General features: G+C 40.5%; 1 protein-coding gene across 4 annotated transcripts in view; it reads left to right on the top strand.

Moving 5' to 3' along the window:
• Positions 1 to 2,269: 2,269 nt before the first annotated feature.
• Positions 2,270 to 26,741, top strand: part of LOC148895485 (guanine nucleotide-binding protein subunit alpha-11) — a 29,980-nt gene continuing 5,508 nt past the window's right edge. The window contains exons 1-7 of one of the 4 annotated variants that reach the window (XM_089001833.1): positions 2,270 to 3,362; positions 16,269 to 16,453; positions 17,615 to 17,769; positions 18,792 to 18,920; positions 19,345 to 19,473; positions 23,982 to 24,111; positions 26,492 to 26,645. In XM_089001833.1, the coding sequence (XP_088857959.1) occupies positions 3,227 to 3,362; positions 16,269 to 16,453; positions 17,615 to 17,769; positions 18,792 to 18,920; positions 19,345 to 19,473; positions 23,982 to 24,111; positions 26,492 to 26,645 (1,018 nt within the window). In that variant the 5' untranslated portion in view covers positions 2,270 to 3,226. Of the gene's footprint in view, positions 3,363 to 12,053; positions 12,154 to 16,268; positions 16,454 to 17,614; positions 17,770 to 18,791; positions 18,921 to 19,344; positions 19,474 to 23,981; positions 24,112 to 26,491; positions 26,646 to 26,741 lie in introns of those variants that run through there. The other 3 variants (XM_089001836.1, XM_089001835.1, XM_089001834.1) reach the window with 3 other exon arrangements.

The raw sequence follows: 26,741 nt of genomic DNA, 5'->3' as shown, positions 1-26,741 counted from the left end.
GTGAGACACCTTGCCCCAGTCTTGTCTTTCTTTACTAAAATAAAGAAAAGCTATACTTCAAATATTGACACTAGCTGTCATGGAACCTGTGTAATCAAGTGTTCAGTAGAACATCCCAAAGTTGAACACAATCAACACTGGTTCTAAGTTGTTCGAATATCAAGTGATTTTTATCCATACCTTAAAATGTTCATGACATTAATATTCATCTCAGTTGTGTGTGTGGGGGGGAGGGGGTGATGGTTGACTAGTCAACACGCAGGTTCATGGAGCACTCTAAATTGCGGATTGTTGTTCCTCTTTGTGTGCCCTGCGATTGGCTGGCAACCACTACATGGTATGTCCTCCTTACTTCCCAAAGCCATCTCTGGAAGTTGAATATACGTGGCACAGTTGCATGGTCTTATGTTCAAATTTTGAAATATAACACATTCCAACACAATAGCTGGTCCAGAATGCTGCTGCTTGCCTCTTGACTGGTACTCATAAGAGAGAGCACATAACTCCTACTCTGGCATCACTTCTATGGCTCCCGATACAATTTAGAGTTCTTTTCAAGATCTTATTATTTGTCTTCAAATCTTTAAATTACCTCTCCGAGCTCATCCACCTCTACAAACCTTCCAGACACCTCAGGTCTGCTGACCGGCCATTATTAGAGGTGCCAAAAAAATAATAGGAGGCTCAGAGGGGATCGAGCCTTTTCCGTTGCTGTTCCCACTCTCTGGAATGACCTGCCACTGAACATTCGGCAAGCCCCCTCGCTACCCATCTTTAAAACCTGTCTCATAACTCACTCGTGCTCTTTGGCATTCGACTCTGAATGATTCCGACTTGATATTGGTTTCACTCCCTGGTCCTTTCTACTAACTTTGTGGCTGCTTTATTTCCTGTCTATAATAGTTGTCCATGTTAAGCGCTTTGTTGCAGCTTCGACCGTTGTTAAGGCACTATATAAATCAATATGTATTGTATTGTCTTGTATACTGTAATATCATGTCACACTTGCTTGTAATTGTGACATGAAAGGATGTATTTCAATGCACCTCTGTATGTCTTTTACACTACTGATTTCTCACGGGTCAAACTGATCCATTTTGATCCTTTATGATTTTTTTCGCGTGGAAATATAAATATAGATACTTTTTATTCCTTTCTGACGCTTGGAATAATTAAACATTAGACAAGTCAGACTGATCCAGTCACATTTTTTGTAGTTGCTGAGGAATGAATGTAATTTGGGAGTTAAACGTCTGTGTAAGCTCTCAGTCGTACAGGAGTGGTCCATCGATGAGAAGGTTTCTTCAGCCGTCATCTGTACAAATTTGAAGGTTTCGGACATTTCGCCTCCTATCCAAGAGGTATCATGAGGTGACTAACGACTGGCCTATTTGCCCCACTCCCACCGGTAAAATAATATTTGCCCCACTCCCACCGGTATCATAATACCGGTGGAAGTGGGGCAAATAGGCCAGTCGTTTGTCAGGAATGTAACAACAATCAATGGGGCCACAGGGAGTGGTCCTCTGCTCCCCCCCAACCTGAGAGTAGGGACCTATCATAGCTGTGTCCGGCACCGCCATGTCCGGACATTAGGGATATATAAATAGGGCCAATACGACCAGTCAGACTTTAGTTCGCTGACGAAGCCTCTTGGATTGGATTGGATTTGCCTTTTATTATTTTATTATTATAGGAGGCAAAACGTCCGAAACCTTCAAATTTGGGAGTTAAGGGATGCAAATATCGCCTCTCTTAATCTATTTTGTATAATTTAATAATGTAATGGAAGTGCGGGAGCAAATCCCAGACAATTACTGGACAAATAAAGACAAACTACCATTCACGCTTTAGGACCGTTTGGAGTCTACCTTTCACCTTACATGAATGTTTTTGAATGTTGCAACTTGGAGGAAGCACTCGGTAAAAAACAAATAGATGCACAGGAAGTAAACGCAAAATATACAGCCAAGATTAAAACCCAGAATCTCATAATTGTGAGGCCAACGTGCTACCATTGTGTTACAACAATTTCAATTTAGGTGATGTCAGGTTTATGGGTAATCACCCAGAAGAAGCAGCAAAGAGAGAGCACAGTGTGCTCAGGGGCTGACACGCCTCCAAAAAGGAAGGAAGGAAAGGGAAGAAGGAAAGGGAGGAAGACGTCTTCTCACACTACCTTGCAAAATCTAATCCCGCCTTCACTTCTGTATCTCTGTATCTTCATTCGCGTAGCAGTCTGTCAGTCAATTAAATGCCTCGTGACATCACCGAACTAGGAGTGGATGACGAGGAGGGGCGATATTCCAACCAGGAAAAAAAGCACCACCAGGAACGATGAATTACCCAATTTGACTGTCAATATTCAACACTTTGCGGGCTTTTCGGCCCCGGAGAAAGCGTTTGGACTAAGCGCGCTTTCATGCGATGAAGTTCCTCCCGGCAGTTTGTTCTTTTTTCTCTCTAAAATTCCCGGGATGGCTTGCTCAAGCTAACGTCGCTCGCTAACTGCTTAGCTCGTCAATTTAGCCATCGATACCTCCCCATAACTTGACCCATTATAAAAAAAATAAGCGGGGAATTCTTGTTACTATTGTTTTCCTTGCGCGACTCGAATGTTTGGCTTCGAGAGCTCGACGACGGGCGCGTGCGGTAAATGGACGGATTTACGGGAGGCGTTTGCTACCTCTGCGCGGGCGTGAAGCGTCGGGGTCTGGGAGGCTAGGCTTGCGGGAGGGCGCCAACAAATGTGGCAGGGACAGACAGCACTGACCCACTGTCTCCTGGACATGAGTGTTTGTCAAAGCTAGGCCTTTTTGGGGTGTGTATGTATCAGTTGTTGAGGTTGCGAGATTGAGCAGCGGTGCTGGGAATGATTAAAAAGGTGTTGGCACACTGGAAAAATATTTTTAACTCCCCCACATGTCTAGCTCGTTGCTTCTAATATTTTTTTCAACAAATGAAATGGTCTTGTATACCTTTTCAAACTTCGCTTTCTCCTGCATTCTTCCGACAAGTCTTTTTCTGTTGCAAACTGCGAATTTGCATACGTCTTAAGCTGTCAGATATTTGTCACCGGCAACGAGCAGAGAAAGTTGCACGATCCCTTCGACCGAACGGGATTCCATTGACTTGAGCTTGGAGAGCCCTTGCTGAGCCTGGTGCGACCTTCCAACCCCCACCCCCCCCTCATCTGTCAGGCAGGGCTTTTCTGGCTCATGCGGTGATGACTCTTGACTCCATGATGGCTTGTTGCCTGAGCGAAGAGGCGAAGGAGTCCAAAAGGATCAACTCTGAGATTGAGAAGCAACTGCGGCGGGACAAACGGGATGCTAGGAGGGAGCTGAAACTGCTTCTGTTGGGTAAGCATAATCATCCTTCAACGCGTGACAGAGGATCCAAAATGCTCAGTTTTCATGTCATGCCGTGTTAGTACACATGGTGGTATGCAAAACATATCACCCACTTATCAAATTGTCATGATTCCGACTGCTTATGAATATGCAAATCTGTGGCATATTGGGATCCGGTTGACCCCAATGTTGCCAACTAGTTGATACAGTTGATAAGACGGTTTATGGTCCATATCTCCATTTTTAAAAGAACTATTCCAGAGTGTAATGTGTTCAGTCATTTGTCATCCTTTCTTTTCCATTCCTGCTTGAAAATTGGTCTAGTTTCTACAATAAATAAAGTACTGTAGCTACTACCTTGTACACTAAAAAGAGCAGGAGTTCAGGCCAGGATCATTCACACATAGGTTACGATGATCTTTTTCACAAAACAGAAATGGATGCGTTGCACTTCAGTTTTTCAATGTTTTGTAAAACAAAGATATAATTTTGAATTCATAATTCATAGGGCTAACTTTGTCTTGCAAAGTATATGATATGGTGTTCTAGTTTGTTTTTGTATGATTTATGTAATTGTGATGTGATATTGGTGGTCTTTAAGGACAACCGACACAATTTTTTTGTTTCCTGACTGGCATCAGAGAAACGTTTGATAGCATCTAAAATACCCAGAACACGTCGGGCTGATATTTTTAGTCAAATGAAAAACACCAATAAAAATTACTTGGTGTCCAAAAACTACTTCAAAATGAAACCGGAAATGAGCAGTTTCAGAAGGCCCCACCCCTTTGTTTGTGATGTCACGCCAAGACATCTTGCCTTGCTTGAGAATCAAAACAATGGCTTCAGATTCGGAGAAGATGCTTTCTTGTGACTCATCCAGTTATGAATATGATTCAAATAGTTTCAAAGAGGAAAGCATAAATATTTGAAATCGATTAATGAGTTATTCCGTGACATTTTGAGGCATCTGGACTGAAATGTAGCGTACCAGAAAATGCACAAGATGGCGCCCAAGCTCCGTTAGATATAGGCTTATTTGTCTGCTGAGAATTTGTGTCGGCTCGTATTAAATAGTAGTCTTGGTATAACACACAATGATTCACCATCGCGTTATTTATGTGTTTTCCATCTAATTTCGTCATAAACACGGATCAACATGAAGTTTTCAGACCAAAGTACCCAAAAATACATTGTGTGTTGCTTTCTCGGTCAGTGACAATACCTACCGTGACGTCACGGTAGGTATCGTCACCAACTCAAAAACAAGACTTCCTGAATATTCAGCGCGAGTCTTAAAACGTAAAATATAGCTATATGCGGTGGAATCTTTGTAAAATATGCTCAGTAGAAGTCATTTGAAGTGATTTTACAAATTATGGACACAACTTGTCCGGCGGCGTCGGTTGTCCTTTAAATGATGTATTACCATTTTCTTGGACTATACATTTCTGCGTAGCACCAGTCAAAAAATGTACGTTGTTAAAGTTGGTAGACATGTTCAGTGTTTCACGTATTTTGCATTGTTATTGCCAACTTCTAGTCTCACGTGCATTTATGATGATTGTCGTCATTTTGGGGCTTGTTTTGACAGTGTCTTTTCTCAGGGTATTTTGAAATATTTTAGGATGTTTATTATTAAAAGAGACCTTCCTGTAGTCTCCTTGATATTTAATGGGGGAAAAAGATAAGAACATTTTCGCTTGGAGGGGAATTATCTGATTGGGTGGGATTGATAGGCCCTCAATAGGGTACACATTTTGTTTCTATATTCCGAATGGGATGATGAGTTGAAGGAAATTGAAGGAAGCACATGCAGCATGACGAATTCTGAGCCTCTTAATCCAGATACCATCTTTGATTAAAACTCCAGTGCGCACACTTTGTTCTCAACGAAATGGAATTCCAGCCCTCACGTGTGTAATACAAAGAAGCATTTGGAATTGCCCGTAGCTTGACTTATTTCATCACTCAATGTAAGGTCAGTCTGAGCAGTAAAATCCGCACAAGTTGGCTTGGGTGGGTAAAGGAAGAAAAAGTACAAAGTGTCACCCTATCTCCTTTGAACTGTAAACGCATCAGTATGTGCAGACGCTAATGAAACAAGGCACACTTCGTAGCCTTCAATTAGCAGTCATTTATTTTGTCTTGTTAAATTTGGAGGAGGAACAAAGTTTGGCATAGTTGCAAGTTGCAACCATGTGATCATGCAGAGGATACAACGCGCCTCACATTTGTAGGAGAGCACGACCACAGGTGGTTCTGCAGCAAGGGAGGATGGTGTCTGTGTCGTTGACAAAATAAGACTTAAAGGGGGGACATTTGGAGCACATTTGGGAATGTTGAATAAATGAACCACGCATGAAACTCAGCTCTTAAATATTGATCCCAAATTATATATTTTTTTTAAAGCAATTCCTGGCACTTACATTGGTTGCAGTCATTTTGGGTCATCCTGGTGTGGGCGCCGTTTGTCACTTTAAGATCATCAAAATTAAGAGAATATATCTGGTGTTCAACGGTAGTTAATTTCGTTTTATGATTATAAGTCTGTCATCAGTCATCTGCTGTATCCACCCCTTAGGATTTTATGATGCCTTCAAAATGTTTTACAGTAAAGTCTCGTTATATCGATATCGGATATATCGATAGTCCCGGTTATATCGATACTATTTCTATGCACGCACGGAGAAAATTACATGCAAACAGGGTCGGATATATCGATAGTCCCGGTTATATCGATATTTTTTCGGACTCCCTTGAATATCGATATAACGAGACTTTACTGTATTTGAAGTTGTGTTATTTTGTTGTCATTAATTGAAGATCTGAGCCCTTTTGGGAGTGTTAAAACTGTTGTGTAATTTGCTTTTACACTTAACTAACTCATTCGCTGCCCTTCCTGAATTTATCCGGGAATTGAAAATCATGACGTGGAGCGGCACTCCCGAATTTTTCGGGTTTTGTTTTTTCTCGCAAGGGGGTGCAGATCAAGCTTCGGTCAGACCTCTGGCAATATTTTTCACTCCCACGAGTGGGCAGCATTTGCCTTTTGTACAGACGCCCCCACTTCCACTGCAAATAAACTTTAGAACCAAATAAGATTGACAAAAACGTTTTTTTATGATGAAAGAAGAGAGTCTAAGATTTTTTACGCTGCCTTGAATGTTTATGTAATCCTAAAACTCAATATTCTGTGGGTCCTGCAATTTGAGTGAAAATGACAAAAACCCTGCCACTGGAGTGGACACATATTAGCACTTCATCTGGCAGTGAATGGGTTAAAATATTTTCTTGGCCACTACACATTTCCAATGTCGGTAAAATGAAAATCAAATGGTATCTCGATCACTTTCATATTTTAATATTTGCAGCCCATTTATGAAAAACTGAGTGCATTGGCAATTAGGCTCTGACTAAAATTGTGTTCAGTTCTGTAGACATAATGATGATGTCACTTGAAGAGCAGACCAACAATGAACCAAAGGGAAATAAAACTGTCGTCATTAATTGAAAGGCAAAGTGTGCCTTTTAACATTTATTTTTCACACAGTGTATTCCTACCTACTCTAACTGAGCATCTGTCACACACATCGTGTGGCTCAAACAGGTTGGTACATCTGGGTTAACGAATGTTTGTTTTTAGGCAACACCCTAGCATGTTGCATGAATGGAGCCAGCCTATGGCCATTATAGTCAAAAATCTTCCCGTAAAACCAGGACATATGTCTTATGTGTTTGATGGCTTGGAATATCGGTAGCTGCTGAAGTTTTCGAATGAGCACCACACTTTGTGAGCGCGTTGAAATGAACCCTTGAAGGTATGGAGTTAAATATTTTTGAACGATTGGTTTTCAACTTTGGGTTTTTTTGGTTCTACGTGCTTGATTTGTATTCCCAAAGGTCGGGCCCACTTGTGAAAAAATGTTGTTTCGCAGCGTGGTAATAAGGCATGTGTTTGTAGTCGGGCACTATTTAACTGGCAGCTCTGTTGGCTGAGCAAACCCATATTGACACACCCTGACTTTCAGCAGATATGTGTCAGACTTTGGGATGGGTACTGAGTGCCAGTTGTAAACTAGCCCCCGGGACTGGCTTTTTATAAAAACGGCTCTGTTAATGATCTCCACCCATAGCGCTTTGGTAAACAGTCTTGGGGAAATGACAAATTCATTTTCAATTGATTTAGGTGATACAAATGTTATTTTGGACCCTCTCTCTAATGTCATTTTCAATGACCGACGAAAATTAATATGTTGGTCTCAAGATGCGTGTTCACAATCGTAGGTGAACCATCAAGAGCCAACCGTTCATTAATTCCTTTGACCACGTCTCAGGCTGCAGTTCCAGCGCTGGAAAAAAACAGGCCTCAAGTGTGATCGATCTACTGCCGTTCATGACTGTAGTTTTGGTGTTGTTTTGCTGATGAATAATGTTTACGCCAAATGTACCATTTGGAATTACTTCCAAATTGACATAGTGTGACGAATTGTCCCAAACCTAGACATGTTGTTCTTGTTCGAGAAAGAAAAATCATACTAGAACCACTCAGATATATTTTGGATTAATCAGAAGCAGAGTTTTTGTATGCACTGCCTTTCATTTAACATGGCTTTGTAAGGGGGTGTGTACACTTATGCAACCACATTAAAAAAACATTGGGTTACATCCAATCTCAAAGATGAACATGTTTAATTGAAGGTCACATTCATGGTGGACAAAAAAAGAGACATGGAAATCTCTCCTGGCCTCATGAGTTGAGTTATTTTTTTAAGTATCACAAAACTAGCTTGGAATGGGTGGAAACATAGCTAATATTGTGGTAGAATACATTTTTTTCTTCCTTAAAGCGTACACTTCATTGTTAGAAAGATGTGAAAAATGTCCTTTGGGAAATCCAAGTGGCATGGGATGAAAATGCAACCAAAATGGGATAAATAATTTAATTGTAAATTCTCAAGAAGTAAAAGTATGCATGGAATTTTTTTATGTAAAAACTGCATCCTGTGGTGCGCGCTTACAATTTGCACGCTCTGTAGCCTCTTTTACACAGATATCGCCCCCAAATTGCCACGTCAAAGCTCTAACGGAGGTTCTCTTCACCGACTTTGCCTAATACACATAAATCAGAAAAAAATGGGATATTGACATAGCTCTGTGTGTGTTTTCTCACCGAGCATCCTGTAATCTGATGATTAGACGCATGACAGTGTAAGCATCTCTTGTGACGTGTGTGTCCGACAGCGTTGAACACAACAGGATGGGAGAAATGCTTCTTTGACAGCCTTTTTTTGAAAATCACGTAGAACGGTTTCTACTCGACTTGATCCATTCATATTCTGTATTGATGTTTTTCCATGCTTGGGAGTGAAACACTCCACAGAGAAAGTACCTATGGCGATGGATGATTTTGTTCTTGCATGAGATCACGTGAATGCCCCGCCCCCAAAAAATGGATTAAAATTCAGGGCTGGCGATATTCCCAAAGACCAGAGGTGTCAAACTATAATGTGACACATATTTTACCGTTTCCCTCTGGGGACTGTAATGACTTAAACAAGAAAATAAAAAGTCAATAATAATATTTTATTGAACACATTTTTAAGTTACTGCAATAAGCGGTTTGCAAACAAGAAAATGCTTATGTCTTTTCTTTATTAATCAGAAATATTTTAATTCCATATTACCATTAATAATGGAACTCAAAGGTTTTGTGGGCCACATAAAATGATGCAGTGGGCCAGATCTGCCCCCCTGGTCCTGGGTTTGACACCATGCCAACGACTAATACACTCTTTCCTCGGTTGACATTACCGAAATTCGGGCCAGAGCGAACAATTGTTTTAAAATTTGATTGATATGCTGATTAATTGATGGGAAACGGGTTTTGATTACCAGCCATTTATTCAAAATCAGGATATTATTTCAAATTGAGAGTGCAGAAAATGCACTAATGCTCATGAACTATGATTCGTTTGCAGTTTTAGTCCGTAACATCCATCAGAAAATCTGCAAGAATTTTCTTGTTTGTCAAAGTGAAAGTGATGTTGCAAATGTCCAAGTTTAAAAAAACCAAAATGAAAATCTGAAAATATTTGCTGTTGTGGCTGAAATTCTGTGGATTTGGCATTTTATTAAATCTGCCCATATCCCAAATCAAAATTTAATTTTAAAATACATGTATATACATTATAAAAAAGACTTATAGATTAATTTGACAGTTAATTAGTTGTTGACAAAATGATTAATCGTTTTTTTGTCATCTGTCTTTTCACCGCCTTTCTTGCTTTCCCCAGTCTAACTTTATGATGGCCACTGTTCTTGATTTCCTGCATTTGTCCCCGAAGGTTTTGTCTCGGCTGTCTTCCATGGTGGGAAGAGATTTGGAGGTGGAAAAGCTTCTCTCGTCTCTCTTCTCACGCTAACATGGGAAATTAATTTGCTCACTCACGGCATCTTCCTATGCAAGTGTGAATCCAAGCTTAGTGTATTTGCAAAGGTGGTTGTTTTCAATAATTAATTTTAGATTGTTAAATGTTGCATTGGCTGATTGTTCCCTGAAATTTTATTGTATTTTTTCGGTGGCTCTAATCTTTTTCTAATTAAGTCCAACATGTGCTGTGGACTCCATCCTCCATACTTAATGTCGCCACTGAAAAGATTGTCTTAGTTTATCATGAATATCGATGTTATTTGCTGAAGTACCCCAAACATAGGATGAGTTTTAATTCTTGTCAACAGACCGGTGAAAATATGTATGCCTCAAGTAAACATTTAATAACGAAAGTCTTTTTTTTTGGGGGGGGGGGGGCGGAGCAAAGTTAATGAGTTGCTGGATCCTTGCATACTTGTGACTGGCCTGCAGGCGCTAGAGGCTAGACAAACCTGCCTGAAAAGCACTTTTTAGTTGAAGTTTTTTCCTGGCATGGCAAGAGCTGGATCACATCAGACATAATTCTGGTTCACTTCCCAAAAGTCTCGCTGGAAAAGTTTACATTTACTCAGCCTGTATCTATTTTTTTCGTGACATTTTGCGGCTCGTCACTTGCCACTCTCTTTACATTTCAACTTGGGTCTCTCATCCTGTGCTCCTGGTTATTGATATTCATGTAAATCATAACTACAACGTCACTTTTGCCCTGCAGATAGCCTTGCCCATAGAATGAGAACCGTTTGCAGGGTTTCAACCCCACTACCTTGCAAATTGTTTAATTTCATTGGCCGAATGTTTAATCCAATAATTGGTGGGAATCTTAAGCATCCATGAGTAAATGATGACCCTGAAGAGATTTATAATATCCTCAAGAGGCCACAGGTGGCAGCAAAGCAATACAGTGGGACCTCAGTTTACGAACCCCTTGGCTTACGAACTTTTCGGTTTACGAACGTTACATTTATGAAAATTTCACCTTGGCGTATGAACTATTTTTCGGCATACACACGGAGCTGCCACAATGAATGATGTGTCGTTTGTGAATGAGCCCGTTCGTCAAACAAGGAAATGGCAGCTGACTTTTTTTTGTCCTCTATTCCCCGCCCCCAGTCGTCGGTTAAAGCCACGTGTTTGGTCAAGAACGCAGCAGTGGGGGATGGGGTTACAGACAGAGAGAGAGTGAGGCTGTTCTCCAAAAAACAAAATGGCGTCTTCGGTTGAAGCCACGTGATAGGTCAAGAACCCAGCAGTGTTGGGGGGGGGGTTTAAACGTTAAAGAGACAGGCAGACAGAGAGAGAGCGAAAAAAACACACACACACACTCACACACGAAAGGGAGAGGACAGAGCTTGAAACCAAAAAAGAAAAGGGGGAAAAAACAAGTGAAATGGTGAGAAAATGGATAGAAAACAGTTAAATTTGGACCCATTTCAACTTTGATAGTTCAAAAGCAGAGTGTAGACTGGAAGGTTAAATATCCCATCAATCAGGCTCCACAAATAACCCGCACATGTCATCTGTACACATGATGCAAAAAGCTATTAACCCAGCTAAACAGATCACAATTGATGAACTAGATATAATTATCACAGAGAAAGCACCTACAAGGGACCCGTCCTCAAGATGGTGAAAGAAGCCTATGTTCCTCATCTAGTGTTTGATGCTCAGGAAACCGGACACTCCATTCCATCAAGCCATTAACGACCATCACAAAGGTAAATAAAATGACTTTATTGTACTGTACAGTTTATTTCTTTAATCATAATAATACAGCACATTTATTATACATAAAATAAGGTATATTTTGTGTAGTTTTAAGGCGTACAAAATTAGAAAGTAGAAAATTTATTTTTATGGGGACCTGGGAACTGATTATTCTCATTTTAATGGTTTCCTATGGGAAATTAATTTTTGGGATACACACTTTTCGCCTTACACACTGTCTGGGAACCAATTAAGTTCGTAAGCCAAGGTCCCACTGTATTTGTGTCTAAATGAAACTCCTTCAACGTACTTGCAGTGGTTAACATCGAGATTCCAACAAATTACATTCTGGCAGCGCTGTTACTGCTCGAGCATGAGCACAAAAACTCTCAAGGTGAGTTTTTCAGTCAATGACAGGAGCTTGGTTCCCCTCATTGAATCTATTAACATTTAACCCCGAATAAATAGTTGTTCACTGTTCTGTCACTTTTTATTTAGTTATTCATGTTCATAAGTATGACTTTGTTCTTCACTCGTACTCTTTCAGGTGGAGGGGTATGCGAAAACAACACAGAGGAGAAGCAAAATACACTTGTGCATGCACTCCTTTTGTCTGCTCACTGAACTGAAGTCTCACACTAATTTCTGCTGTCAAGCAAGAAGGTGACACCTCATTCAACTTAACGTTTTTACGTGGTCATCTTATTAAACATGACCCCTGAAGCATTTATCCAAGATGGATTTCAATTGTTTTCTTCCCTGGGGGAACTCTTGGAGTGTACTCAGTCATACAGAGTACTGTACAAATGTACAGATAGTATACAATACAGAACATTGTACATGTAATGACATGCTCTTTATGAATGAGTCTGTTATCGTGTATGTTACACTTTTTGACCACCATGCAAAGTATGGAGAGGAAGAAAAAAAAGGCCTTGCATGTTTGCCTTTGCTCCATGGAGACATGACGAAGCCTATCATCCACTGTTGTCTGCCCTGTATTTATGAGTCCGCAGCTAGGGTTGCCATGGGAACTAGCATGAACCCTAAGGATTAGCACCAGTGAATGTACAGTAGCTTGACCGTGAGAAATGCTTCTACTGACTTTTCCACTCGCGCACAGGAACAATGGGATCTGTCGAACGGAGCTTGTCACGCCTGCAAGAGATATTCCACTTTTACGTGTTTGGAAATTGAGTCGCCAGGCCAGCCAGCTACAGGAGAAACTAAGAGAAGGTTGATCGATAGATGTCGTGAAGGGCATGAGAGCAGTTGACTTGAGAGAGAAGGAAGCAGAAGAAAGATGCCGTGCTGTTCAGAGCTGTAACGGGATAAGCTGGAAGAGATAATTGTACTACGTTTTCAAACGTTCATCACGTGTGTGGAAAAGAAATTTCTCTGCTGTGACTATAAATATCATGATCAATATCTGTACAATTATTATCATTGTACTTTTGCATAGTGTTTGTGTCCTGACTCACATTAATTCCTTTGATGCCATTCCTGAATTTATTCAGGAATTGAAAAGCATGACGCGGAGCGCCATTCTCGAATTTGTTCGGCTTTTGGTTTTTCTTGCGGGTGGGGGGCGGTGCGGATCAAGCTCCGGTCAGACCTCTGGCAATCAAAAAATTCCCTTCCACTAGGGGGCAGCATTTCCTTTTTTCCACGTTAGTGCTTTGTTACAGCTTAAAGGACAACCGACGTCTCCGGACAAGTTGCGTCCATAATTTGTAAAACGGCTTCAAATGACTTCTACTGAGCGTATTTTACAAAGATTCCGCAGCATATAGCTATATTTTACGTTTTAAGACTCACGCTGAATATTCAGGAAGTCTTGTTTTTGAGTTGGTGACAAGTCCGTACGTGACGTCACTAAAGGACCGCCCTTGAGCGTAAAAAAGACGCTTTGTAGCCGTCCTTCCATCACGTCAATGTATTTTGCTGTACTTGTGTTGTCTGGGGACCTCGTGTTGCACCCAAAAGCAGCCAGAAGAGGGCGTCCAAGCGCCATATAAGGAATTTATCAGCCTGTGGAAACAGAGGTGGCCACAGGAGTTCGCCATTTTGTGCCTCTTTTTTTGGGTGAGAGATTTTCCCCCAATGTTGCCTCAAAATGGCACAAATAAATTCCTTAATCGATTGCAAAAATGTATGTTTTCCTCTTCAGAACTATTTGAATCATATTCATAACTGGATGTGTAACAAGAAAGCATATTCTCCGAATCTGAAGCCATTGGTTCACAAGCAATGCAAGACGTCTGGCGTGATGTCACGAACTGGGGGCGGGACTTTCTGAAAATGCCCAATTCGCAGCTCAATTTTTTGCAGATTTCGGACACTTTAAGTCATTTTTATTGGTGTTTTGCATTTGACTAAAAATATACTGCATGGTTTGGGTATTTTAGATGCTATAAAACGTTTTTCTGGTGTCAGTTAAAAAACAAAAAAGTGACGTCGGTTGTCCTTTAAGCTGTTTAAGCCTTACATAAATCAATATATATTTATTGTGTTTTGTACACCCATCCCCATTTCAAGTTCAGATAACTCCAGACCCAAATAACTTAGGAGTGAACTCTTTATTTGTAGAAAGAAGAGCGTCTAAGGCTTTTAACGCTGTATTGAATGTTTATGTCGTCATGACACTCAATATTCTGTGGTTCCTGCAATTTGAGTGAAAGTGACAAAAACCCTGCACTTGAGTGGATACATTTTTGCACATCGTCTGGCAGTGAATGAGTTAAAGAGAAGAAACGGGAAAAACAAATGAACGTGTAACAAAGAATAACTTCAAGTGTTTATTTAAAAATAGTTTGTAAAAATGTGACAGCTACTTTAGAGGATGTGGATTCTTCATCAGAGTGACACAACTGCATTCACATATTTTGGAACTTGACGACTCGCGTTATTAGGCACCATGTCCATTTTGGGGAAAATGCAATACTTTGAAGTGCACCTGTTGTGGAAATAAGGTAACCGAAGATTCTTCTGTGGTTACATAGTGATGGTGTGTGTTACTCTTCACCCACCTACTGCTTTGGTTCAGCGGGGTGAAAAATAGTCTTAAAATAGTCACACATACAACATACACGGAGACACAAAGACATGTGATCTCACTTTTGTTTTAGACCATGTGAGAGCCCAAACAAATATTGATTGTTAGTCTCATCGTTATCTACGTACATACTCTTACAAGGCAAACCCACTTTGGCTGACCTACTTATCTGCACTTTTCTGCGGTCGATACTACTGAGAGCTTAATATCCTACCTATAGACGGAGCCTTTGTTTGGAAGCCATTTTGCGTGCACGCGCATGCACACACGAGAGATAATCACTTTATATTCAAGCCTATAATCACTCATACAAAGTCTATCAAAGCAAAACATGCTTCTGCCTTATCTGTTGGCGGTTCACATAATCACGGCTGCTGCAAAATCGGGGCGAAGGGTCAACAAGGCTAGTTTTGCCACCTTCATGAGTCCTATTGGAGTCTCAACAGAGGCTGGAACATGCCTGCAATGAAGGAAAGCGAATGCCAGGAAGGCAAGGTTATAGTTGACAACTTGCCGCTCACTTTATCTACTATGTTGAAAGCAATTGTCGCTCTATGCGTTTTCACAACAGTATTTAATTGGGGACGTGCATTGTTAGCATCTAATTCGCTGATTGTGGGATGCGATGCCAACCCTTATCCCAGCATTGATAAATTAGTCGCAGGGCTGGAAAAAAAATCATCAAACAACTCGGATAATTTGATTACAGAAGTTGAAGCAAAAAAAAAACCTGCATTGCGGTTTTTATTTTACTACGCTTACTACTAAATGCTGACTGACGATACACTCCTTGTGGAAATAAGTATGCATGATCTTTCTAAGCCATGACTGAAGAGTCAGTGAAGGACAGAGAATGCCCGATTTGGGATTACTTAAATAAAAATTTAAAATAATAAGCCTACTGCAAATTCCAACCGACGTACCACCAAAATTAAGGTATCAATTTCAGACAGTTTAAACTGTTTTACAATGCCCCCCAAAGTAGATAAACAGTTCACTCAATTACTTTATTGAGCAGACAGTACCAAAATGAAGACGTCCTAAACATATTCATCCATGAGCTCCTATGGCTACATCTTATGCTAGCACTCAACTGCATGCATACTGTGTAACAGTTAGCCACTTCACAGCCCGTCACAAAACCCAAACAACACCCAAAAAAAGCCTCAACAGTCAACCGACAATTCCGCTGGATTTCGCCACTTAAATTGAAATACAGTCCTCGACGGAATTGTGTCGTTTAATTTGCTACAAACGCTATCTAAAACAGCTGTCATGTTTTATAGGTACCATTGCTTCAGCAGCTCCCCACACACAAATAACAGTGTACACGCTGCGTGTATTTTTTTTTTAAGTCAGTTACACAGACGATTTAGCATTGAGGGCATAATGGTGCAAATTCCTTCCCAGTCGTGTGTACTGACGCCAGGATGGCGGTGGGCCACTGAGGTCGTCCTGCTGCTCAGTACAGCAGCGTTTTAACTACATAAATTCGCGCGTCATCAAAAGAAGAGCAGCTGTCTGACTCGCAGGGTTAGCTTCCTTTTCTCAAGTCTTTATGGAGTTTTGTACTTCAGTTTGCACTCCTTGACAGAAATGTTTTATATTGTCATGCGGTGTGTGTTATTTTCCCCTCATACTTCCCAAAAGGAGCAGGATTGTCAGTGTTTCACTGAACTCCGCTTACGTTTCTTGTTTTACTCGTTGTGATCTTCTTCTTCAGGTACCGGTGAGAGCGGCAAGAGCACTTTTATCAAGCAAATGCGAATTATTCATGGATCGGGCTACACCGATGAGGACAAGAAGGGCTTCACCAAACTGGTCTACCAGAATATCTTCACGTCCATGCAGTCCATGATCCGTGCCACCGAAACCCTCAAGATACCATACAAGTTCGAACAGAACAAAGTACGTCCGATTGAAAAGTTCTTTTCTTAACTTGTATGAAATTGTTGCTGTTCAATTACAAACTCAAATTGGTTCTTCTAAACAAACATAAATATATAGTGTATATAAAAAAAATTACAAAGAAATGGTTTTCTTTTTTTACCTCATTAGAGTTTTTTCAAAGAAAAACGGTGCAATACGAGACTTTTTTAACAGTTGTGTTTGTTTAGCCACATACATTTGTCGTACGAGAAGTCGAACTCTTACAAGAATTTTAATATAATTATTTTACTGTTATTTTTTGTGGCAGTAATATTCACTGGTGCTTATCTTTGGAAAGAAAGATTTCATGTTACTAGAAAAAAAAACATTTTTTCAATATTTTTTTAATCCAAATTTGTAATATAAACAGTTGTATGTTTTGGAGACAAAAATTGTGATACTTCCAAAAGAAATATGTTTTTTACAAGGGACGTTAAAGAAGCAGATTGGCTCGAGATTAATAATATAAATGGCAGTAAGTTATACTTAAGTGTGTTTTAAAAAAATACATATATAAACATCAAGTAATTATGAATGTTACTACTTTGAAGTGATTATCCACACATTTTCTGTTCTGGAGCAAAACAAAACATGAACATGTTTTAAAAACAGTTTTTACCCCTAAAAACACTCCTATTCTCCTCATGGAAATGTAAAATAATTCTGGCCTTTATAATTTTTTTCAGCCTGGCCCACTTAACCCATTCACTCCTTAGAAATCCACAATGAGGAATTCGTCATTCTGAACACAATGCAGTTCTATATACAGTAAAGTCTCGTTATATCGATATCGGATATATCGATAGTCCCGGTTATATCGATACTATTTCTATGCACGCACGGAGAAAATTACATGCAAACAGGGTCGGATATATCGATAGTCCCGGTTATATCGATATTTTTTCGGACTCCCTTGACTATCGATAGAACGAGACTTTACTGTATGTACTTATTGTTGTCTTAACATGATGTTTAAGATCATGAAAACATGCTAAGTGTCAATCAAATATTGACACATGGAGTTTGCATTGAGACTACAGTGACTCAGTTTTAATGAACAAAGAGCTGCCATCCATAGATATTTAATACCTCGTATTTTCTCCGAGCGTTGTATTGGCATGAACCCTTTTTGCCTCTCAGAACAATGCGCAGTTGGTGCGCGAAGTGGATGTTGAGATGGTAACGTCGTTCGATCAGCCTTACATCGGCGCCATCAAGATGCTGTGGGCTGACCCTGGCATCCAGGAGGCCTATGACCGCAGGAGAGAATATCAACTATCAGACTCCACCAAATAGTACGTCTGTCTCTTTTAAGTGAACTTGAGAAAAGTGCATTTGTCCAATGCTTAAAGGGGAAGAATAAAAACCAAATGGTTTTATTTTGAAAGAATCATTTGAAAGAATAAAACAAAATGCATTATAGTGAATTTATTGATTATCATTGGAATGATTGATATTAAAAAAAACATCAGAATTAACTCATTCACTGCCATTCCTGAATTTATTTGGGAATTGAAAAGCATGAACATTCCCAAATTTGTTTGGGTTTTGGTTTTCCTTTGCTTTGGGGTGCCGATCAAGCGCTGGTCCACCTCACAATGCCCCTCCCCCCCACGAGGAGGCAGCATTTGCCTTTTTTACAGGCACCCCCACTTGCTCCTCAGATAACTCCAGACCGACATAACTTAAAAGATGGTTAATTCCAAACTCTTTTTTCTGATGAAAGAAGAGATTCTAACGTTTCTTACACTGCATTGAATGTGTCCTGCAATTTGAGTAAAAATAACAAAAACCCTGGCACTGGAGTGGACACATTTTTTGCACATGGTCTGGCAGTGAATGAGTTAAATTGTTAACATTTAGTGCGGTAGATGTCCACTAAAGTTTGCCCACCCATGTTTTGGATTGTAGCATGCCACTCGCCACCACAACAGTATGTACACCTGTGGAATCTATTCAGACAGTGATTTTTAACCTGTGTTCGATCAAACCCTGGGGATTCAGATTGTAGGTCGAACATTTTTTAAAAAGTATACTTATCTTTTGATTTTTGTTTTTAACTTTTTTTCTGTTTACAATTGTTTTTTTTATATCTTGAATCTGTAAAATATGTTTAGATATTTTTTTCACTCATGAAGGGTTCCAAAAATTGAAGCCGAAACTGTCAAACGTATATTCCATCTGTTTGAGTACAAACAAACAAAAACCAACATAGTCAATACGTACATTCGAGGTTTACCCAATGTCATGTGTGGCGAGTCCGTATCCATAATGTGTGCCTCCTTGTTATATGTCTCCCTTCCCTCCTCATTCACAGTTACCTTAGCGATTTAGAAAGAATAGCGACGTCGGGGTACGTGCCCACTCAGCAGGATGTGCTGCGGGTTCGAGTGCCAACCACCGGCATCATTGAGTACCCGTTTGACCTGGAGAATATAATCTTCAGGTACTGGTGGCCCGAGCGCCGCCCATGACGTCTCTGGTTGGCCCGGTCGTGAACCGCCGACGCCGCTATCGCCATGAGCTAGCTTCAGGCTGCACGTAAATGCATCCTTGATGGTGACCTCCCAAAAGATGACAGTCCAAGCCGACAGTACATGTCAAGGAATTGGCATGTTGTGGAGCTTTTTTGAAGAGTAAAATTTTATATTTGGGAGCTGCCATCACGGATGAAGCTAAAATTCCTTTGAGGTTCCGTCACAAAATTTCATCTAATCCCCTTGTGGTGCTCGGGAATGTTTCCTTTGGTGACATCTGATGACAACTGATCCACTTGCTTTTTGGAGGGATTGTGTGCTATCTGCTCTTATGCTTCCCTTTCTCTTTTCCTCTCTCTCTGTCTTTTCTTTCGCTCTCCATCCTGTCTCCAGCTATCTTAGCGATCTGGATCGTATCGCTGAATCTTCCTATCTACCCACCCAACAGGATGTGCTTAGGGTTCGAATCCCAACCACTGGGATTATAGAATACCCTTTCGACTTGCAAAGCATCATTTTCAGGTAGACCAAAGAATTGCACCGCTTTGACTAACTTCAGCCCGCCCATGTTTTCATTTGATGAGCAAACGGCATGTCGATGACACCCAGAGCATGTCTAACGTCCCTCCTATGATCCCATTGCACTTCTCAATGCATACTTATACCATGACATACGACTTAAAGGACAACCGACGCAGCCGGACAAGTTGTGTCCATAATTTGTAAAATCACTTCAAATGACTTCTCCTGAGTGTATTTTACAAAGATTCCACCACATATAGCTATAATTTACGTTTTAAGACTCGCGCTGAATATTCAGGAAGTCTTTTTTTCGAGTTGATGACGATCCCCTATGTGACATCACATTTGGAACGCCCCCTGACCAAGAAAGCGACACACAATGCTGAAAACTTGGTGTTGATCCGTGTTGATGGCGAAATTAGAAGGAAAACACATAAATAACGCGATGGTGAATCGTTGTGTTGCGCCATGACTACTATTTGATATTCGCTGACACAAATTCCCATCAGACAAATCAGCCCATTTTCTTTGGCGCCATCCATTGCATTTTCTGGGACACTACATGCTGTCCTTGACAGCTCGAATTAATATGTGTGGGGCTCCTTTAATCGATTGTAAACATTAATGCTTTCCTCTTCAGAACTATTTGAATCATATTTATAACTGGATGAGTAACAAGAAAGCATCTTCTTCGAATCTGAAGCCATTGTTTTGATCGTCGAGCAAGGCAAGATGTCTTGGCGTGACGTCACGAACAAGGGGGGCGGGAACTTCTGAAACTGGCCATTTCCGGTTTCATTTTGAAGTAGTTTTGGACACTTTAAGTCATTTTTATTGGTGTTTTGCATTTGACTAAAAATATCAGCCTGTTAAAAAACAAAAAAGAAAGGAAAACCATTTTTTTTGTGTCCTGAATGACACTAGAAAAACTTTTATAGCATCTAAAATACCAAAAAAAACACGCCGTATGATATTTTTTGTCAAATGCAAAAAACCAATAAAAATGACTTAAAGTGTCCAAAATCTGCAAAAAAATGAGCTGCGAATTGGGCATTTTCAGAAAATCCCACCCCCAGTTCGTCACGTCACGCCAAGACGTCTTGCATTGCTGTAGAATCAAAACAATGGCTTCAGATTCAGAGAATATGCTTTCTTGTTACACATCCAGTTATTGGATTGGATTGGATTGGATATGCCTTTATTAGTCTCACAATGGAGAAATTTACATTTCACAGCAGCAAAGTGATGAAAGGAATGAAAGTAGAAAAACAAAATACATGAGCTGCTGGAAAGGCAGCCACTATGATTCAAATAGTTCTGAAGAGGACATGTTTGCAATCGATTAAAGAATGTATTTTTGCCATTTTGAGGCAACACTGGGGGAAAATCTCTTACCCAAAAAAAGAGGCACAAAATGGCGACCTCCTGTTGCCACCTCCGTTTCCACAGGCTGATCAATTCCTTATATGGAGCTTGGATGCCATCTTCTGGCCTCCTGGCGGCTTTTGGGTCAACACGAGGTCCCCAGACCAAACAGCTGCAGCAAAATACATTGACGTGATGGAAGGACCGCTACAATGCGTCTTTTTTACACTCAAGGGCGGTCCTTTAGTGACGTTATGTACGGACTCGTCACCAACTCAAAAACAAGACTTCCTGAATATTCAGCGCGAGTCTTAAAACGTAAAATATAGCTATATGCGGTGGAATCTTTGTAAAATACGCTCAGTAGAAGTCATTTGAAGCCATTTCACAATTTATGGACACAACTTGTCCGGAGGCGTCGGTTGTCCTTTAAATTCTTTTCTTGACAAATTTAATAGTTTCATGAATAAGATCTTCTGAAATGATGTCATTTTATGAAATTATCTGCTATTTTCTGGTTGATATTGTGTGACATAATATGGATGTTTTTTTTTTTTTTCATGCTCATCCATGGCTTACTGTAAAGATTTTGGATGACAACTTTTTGTGTTAAAAATACTGGTGTATAATAATTATAATTCAGACTATATCTAGCTAGCTAGTTAGTTAGTTATCTAGCGAGCTATCACATACACACATGTACTTTTTTTTTTTCAATAACCACAATCGAATTTCACAATCTTGAAATTCATGAAGATGCAACCAGAATTATGTTTCCTAAATATGCGCAAGCTTGCCAAGAAAATATTTTGCACTGCAGCCCATTTTTGTGCTTTATGTGCCTGACACCCTTTCAAGATTTGGCCCACGATTAGTTTGGCCGCCAGTCCATAGAACCGCTTTCCTTTCTCCTGCAAGACGAGAGAAGCTCGAAATGGATGTCGCGAACAAGCAGGAGTGATTACAGTAGAGTGCAAATCGATTGGAAGCCATCATGTCCGCCTCCTCCTACGCTTGGCAAGGCTGGAAATAACTGCAACGTGGTTGCACTCATGAGCTTCCCGGGCCGCTCAGCTGCAGTGAATCTGAGAGGCTTTGCTCGGCCCGGCTCCCGCTGATGGTGACTCACTACACACTCTCAATGGCTTTGCTTTTATTGAAGAGGCCAAAAATACAAACATGATTTGGGAAGGGACGACAAAGGTGTCGGGCTGAATTCACTGAAGCACATGATGGTTTCGTTGCGTTGATGTAGAGCACGTTATCCGCAATATTTGATATTACACGTATGTGTGATCCGCCAATGATGACCAACACTCCCACCCATCCAATTCGAACAAGGCAGCCTTTCATAAACATTCATATTTCCTGCTCTTTTCAACTGCATTTTTCTTGGCTCATGCAGCAAAAGAGCAGAATGTATCTTTTAAGTGGGTCACTCATTCTCGATAGAGGATGAATAGGATGGGAGTTATTTGAGCACCCTGTTTGCTGGTTGTTATTGATTTACCCTTTTTATCATATGTTTTCCCTACCTGTTCAAGTGTTAAATAATGACTGTGAATCAAGTAAAATTCCCACAAATATTGTCCCAACTACGAACATAGTCAGTGTGACTTATTAACTTTGAGCAGTCGGCGGAATACACCCTGCAAGGCACAACCATTCGTAAATAGGCAGACAGACTTTATTTGTAAGAAATTTTTGCCACACGGCGCTGTAGCCCAGATGTCATAAAAATCCGGCACGGCAAGTTCTTGAGAGCAAAAATCCGTTGTTCCTTTAAAAGTTGCTGCTGTAGGCCTCTTGAAAGCCACCCCGACCACTTATCTGATCAATGGCCCACTGTGATGTGGGGGATGATGTTCCAAAAGATTAAAATCCGAACCAAGTGGTTCTCTGTTGGAATGGCTGTCCACTTTTTTCCCCTTCTTCGTGCAACAGGGTTTTCAAGCATACATTTACAGGGGGAAAGATATATTCGACCATCATTGCTTTGGTCAATTTTCATGCTTGGTACAACTAGAGGTACATCGCTTCGCACAAATATAATATTGACAACAAAGATAGCCCATATTAGTTTCATTGTGGAGCTCGTATCGAGCCATTTATGATGGTTTTCTTGATAGGAAACAAAATCACTTGGAATAAAATTAATCCTAAGAATGTCAAATAAGGCCCACAGTATTGTGGGATTAGTTATGTTTTGTCATGGTCAATATATTTTTCAGGCTATATACCTTTAGTGGTACCTGGCAGTAAAACAAAGTGCTCTTTTTTCGCTCCTGTTTACATAGAACAGAAAAATACATCATTTCACTCTGCTGATTTTTTTGGTCTGTTTTTATGTGCTCTTAACTCATTCACTGCCATTCCCGAATTGAAAAGCATGGTGTGGAGCGTAATTCCTGAATTTGGGTTTTGTTTTCTCTTGCGGGCGGTGCCGATAAAACGCTGATCAGATCTCTGGCAATGGTTTTCCCTTCCAATAGGGGGCAGCATTTGCCTTTTGTTCATGTTAGCACTTTGCTACAGCCTCAGCTGTTAAAGCGCTATTTTCTGTCAATCAATATTGTATTGGATTTTGTACAGCTGCTCCCATTTCAAGCTCAGACAACTCCAGACACATATAAAATAATAAAATAAGTAACTATTTTTTTCTTGTGAAAGAAGAGAATCTAAGCTTTCTAGAGCTGTATTGAATGTTTATGTAGTCCTGAAACTCAATATTCTGTGGGTCCTGCAATTTGATACAAAAACCCTGCAACTGGAGTGGACACATTTTTTCACATCGTCTGTCAGTGAATGAGTTGACATGGTAATCATCGACCACTTGTTCTAAATCTTTGTTGAAATACAGATGTCCTTTTGCACCTCTTCATTTGTTGCATGATAAGCGCATCCCTGTCTTGAATTCGAACTTATCTTTGGCTGCTGGCTTCTTTGTCTATTTTTCTCAACATTTTCAGTCAACGCTTTCATGAAATTCAATTGATTTGCTTCATGTGAGCCCTCAAGTTTCTTTTAATTGACGCTTCATCAATGCATGTGCATCTCCATGTCATGACTATTCAGATGAACCCACGCCAAAGCTTTCTTAACCTTCTTTTCTGTTGTGTTTGTTTCCCCGCGTCCCGTTTCAGGATGGTCGATGTCGGCGGCCAGCGGTCGGAGAGGAGGAAGTGGATCCACTGCTTCGAGAACGTCACCTCGATCATGTTTTTGGTGGCACTTAGCGAATACGATCAGGTGCTGGTGGAGTCGGACAACGAGGTGAGGGATGTCATACTGATGTGTGAGTTGAAGCAAATGTTTTATAATTCCAATCTATTTTCACTGTTTGTTATTTTTGTTGTTTTTTTACTTTGTTACCTCCGGGTTGAGTGAACGCTGGCACGTGTCGCGGTACCAGACTCTGCTATAATTGGTCCCTGCTCTCAGGTGTGGGGGAGCAGAGGACTACTCCCTGCGGCTATGAGTCCTTTAGCAACACAAAATTCCTACTTATTTCAAACCGATAAACACTAAGGCAAACATTAGTGCATCCAAAAGATAGGCTGCCAAATGAAAAACAAAGTAATGTAGTTTATTCAATACATTGTAAAAATGAACATTTAAGGAGCAATACATTGGGGAGACGAAACAAATTCTCCAAAAAAGCCTTTATCAACATCGGAGGGAAAATACTCGTGGGCCTCAATCTGCAGTACATATGCACCGAAAAGCTAGCAACCACTCATTTGACGACAATGAGGTAAAAATTTTAGCGAAAGAAAATTGATGGTTTGAAAGGGGAGTAAAAGAAGCTATTTTCATAAAACATCAAAACCCTTCACTAAATCGCCATGGTGGATTGAGGTTCAATTTGGATTGTTCCTACAACTGACCTCTTAGGCAACATGGCTTAGTTATGCTGATGAGGAGATACCAGAGCAAATGGCGCAATCAGGCCAGTCGTGGACTCAGGCAGGACAATAAAAATAATCCGTCAGGACAATAGAAGTAATCAGTGTAACTGCAGGGAGTAGTCCTTTGCTCCCCCCAACCTGAGAGCAGGGACCAATCATGGCAGAGTCTGGCACCGCCACGTCTGGACAGTAGGGATATATATAGGGCCAAAACTACCAGCAAAAAAATGTTTGCTGACGAAACCTCTTGGATAAGAAACAAAACGTCCAACACCTTCAAAGAAGTACAGATGACGGCTGAAGAAACCTTCTCATCGTTGGACCACTCCTGTACGACTGAGAGCTTACACAGACGTTTAGGAAAGAAAGAAAACATAATGGGATTTTGTGCAAGGCGTTTCTTCCCAACACGCTACCTATGAACTTATGTGCAGATATTTTACTTGATATTTTTCCTTCACAACTCTTTCAGTTTGTCTGATTCTTGTTATTTTTTTTTCATACATAAGCACATTGACACTCGACCATTGTGGTGTTATGGTGTTTCTGAGTGACCAAGCAGTGTTTTGGCATCAGAGTGTGCAGGGATTAAGCTGGCTGTGTTGACAGGTTTGATACGAAGGCCTTGCACACCCGTCAAACCCTCGATGCTTCGCCTCCAATTTCGTCACATCACCGGCTCTCTTTTTTTTAGTTCATATTAGCGCTCACGAAGTTTCTAGTGTGTGCCAGAAATTAGAAAATGATTTGGTTGAATTGCGAATGTTGTTCAAGGGTGTTTGTCTTTAACTGGGATGAAAGCATGTTGATTTAGATTCTGAAGTTTTTTTCCACTGTTAAGGGGGGAAATGGCACTTGTGTTCTTAATTGGACTACTTATTGTGTGTTCTCAAGATAACCAACACAGCACTCCATACACAACTATTGTCGCAGTACCAAGATTGACCCGTGAGCGGCAGCATAGTTCCACATGGAGTCCAGACCAGCATAAAAAATAAACAACTGTGATAGTAGTAGTAGTAGAAGTAGTTGTAGTCTTAAAACCAGATGAAATTACAAACTGTTAGCTTCTCTTTTAAATCTTCTCCTCTGACATAACATTGTGATAAATGACTTGTGCGACACATTGTCTAAACACTCAACAATTTGCTCCTCTATTGGTGTTTGATTAAAGCACCAACTTAAGCAAACTTTCAAATTGGCTATCGCTCCTATTTTGCATCCCATTTGATGACTTTGCTTGGTCACGGGTCTGTGCTTATACGTATTTAGTTGCGTAATCAACGTGTGGTCACCATTTTAATTACATCAAATTTGCTTTGATAAATATTGAACAGGTTAATATTGTCAGCTCGAATCACTTGTAACACACTCCGAACCTCTCTGATAGTCTCTGAGGGATACGATTATGGTGCCTCTGACGACTTTGAACAGAAAGAGGGGGGGAAATGCTTACATTTAACTCAATTATTCGGCATGTTTTTACCCCACGTTGGCAACACGGCCATTGGGATGTGCTGTTGTCACTATTTAATATTCATTCATTACACAGAATCATTCGTCACACACCCCACACCACAGAATAATCACACACACGATAATCTTTTCAGCGATAATAGTTGGACCATGGCAGACTCCGATTGACATTCCTCAAGTTAGATCGATGTGTGTTTGCCGCTTTAGCTTTGACCCCGGTCGTAAATATGACATTTTTAAAATAACTGGCTGCTTTTGTGCATTTCTAGAACCGCATGGAGGAGAGCAAAGCCCTATTCAGGACCATCATCACATATCCTTGGTTTCAAAACTCCTCCGTCATCCTCTTCCTCAACAAGAGGGACCTGCTGGAGGAGAAGATCATGTACTCTCACCTGGTGGACTACTTCCCGGAGTTTGATGGTACCGCTTTCTTCCCTATGTATGCTTGTATGGATGGACATTACAAACGCTAAAAAAATTGCAGAACATTTAGTGACCTGTGAAAATATTTTTTTT

This window comes from Hippocampus bargibanti, linkage group LG07 (assembly GCF_051943395.1).
Source record: "Hippocampus bargibanti isolate YZ-2025 linkage group LG07, ASM5194339v1, whole genome shotgun sequence".
NCBI lineage: Eukaryota > Metazoa > Chordata > Actinopteri > Syngnathiformes > Syngnathidae > Hippocampus > Hippocampus bargibanti.
This window is presented reverse-complemented; position numbering and strand designations above follow the sequence as displayed.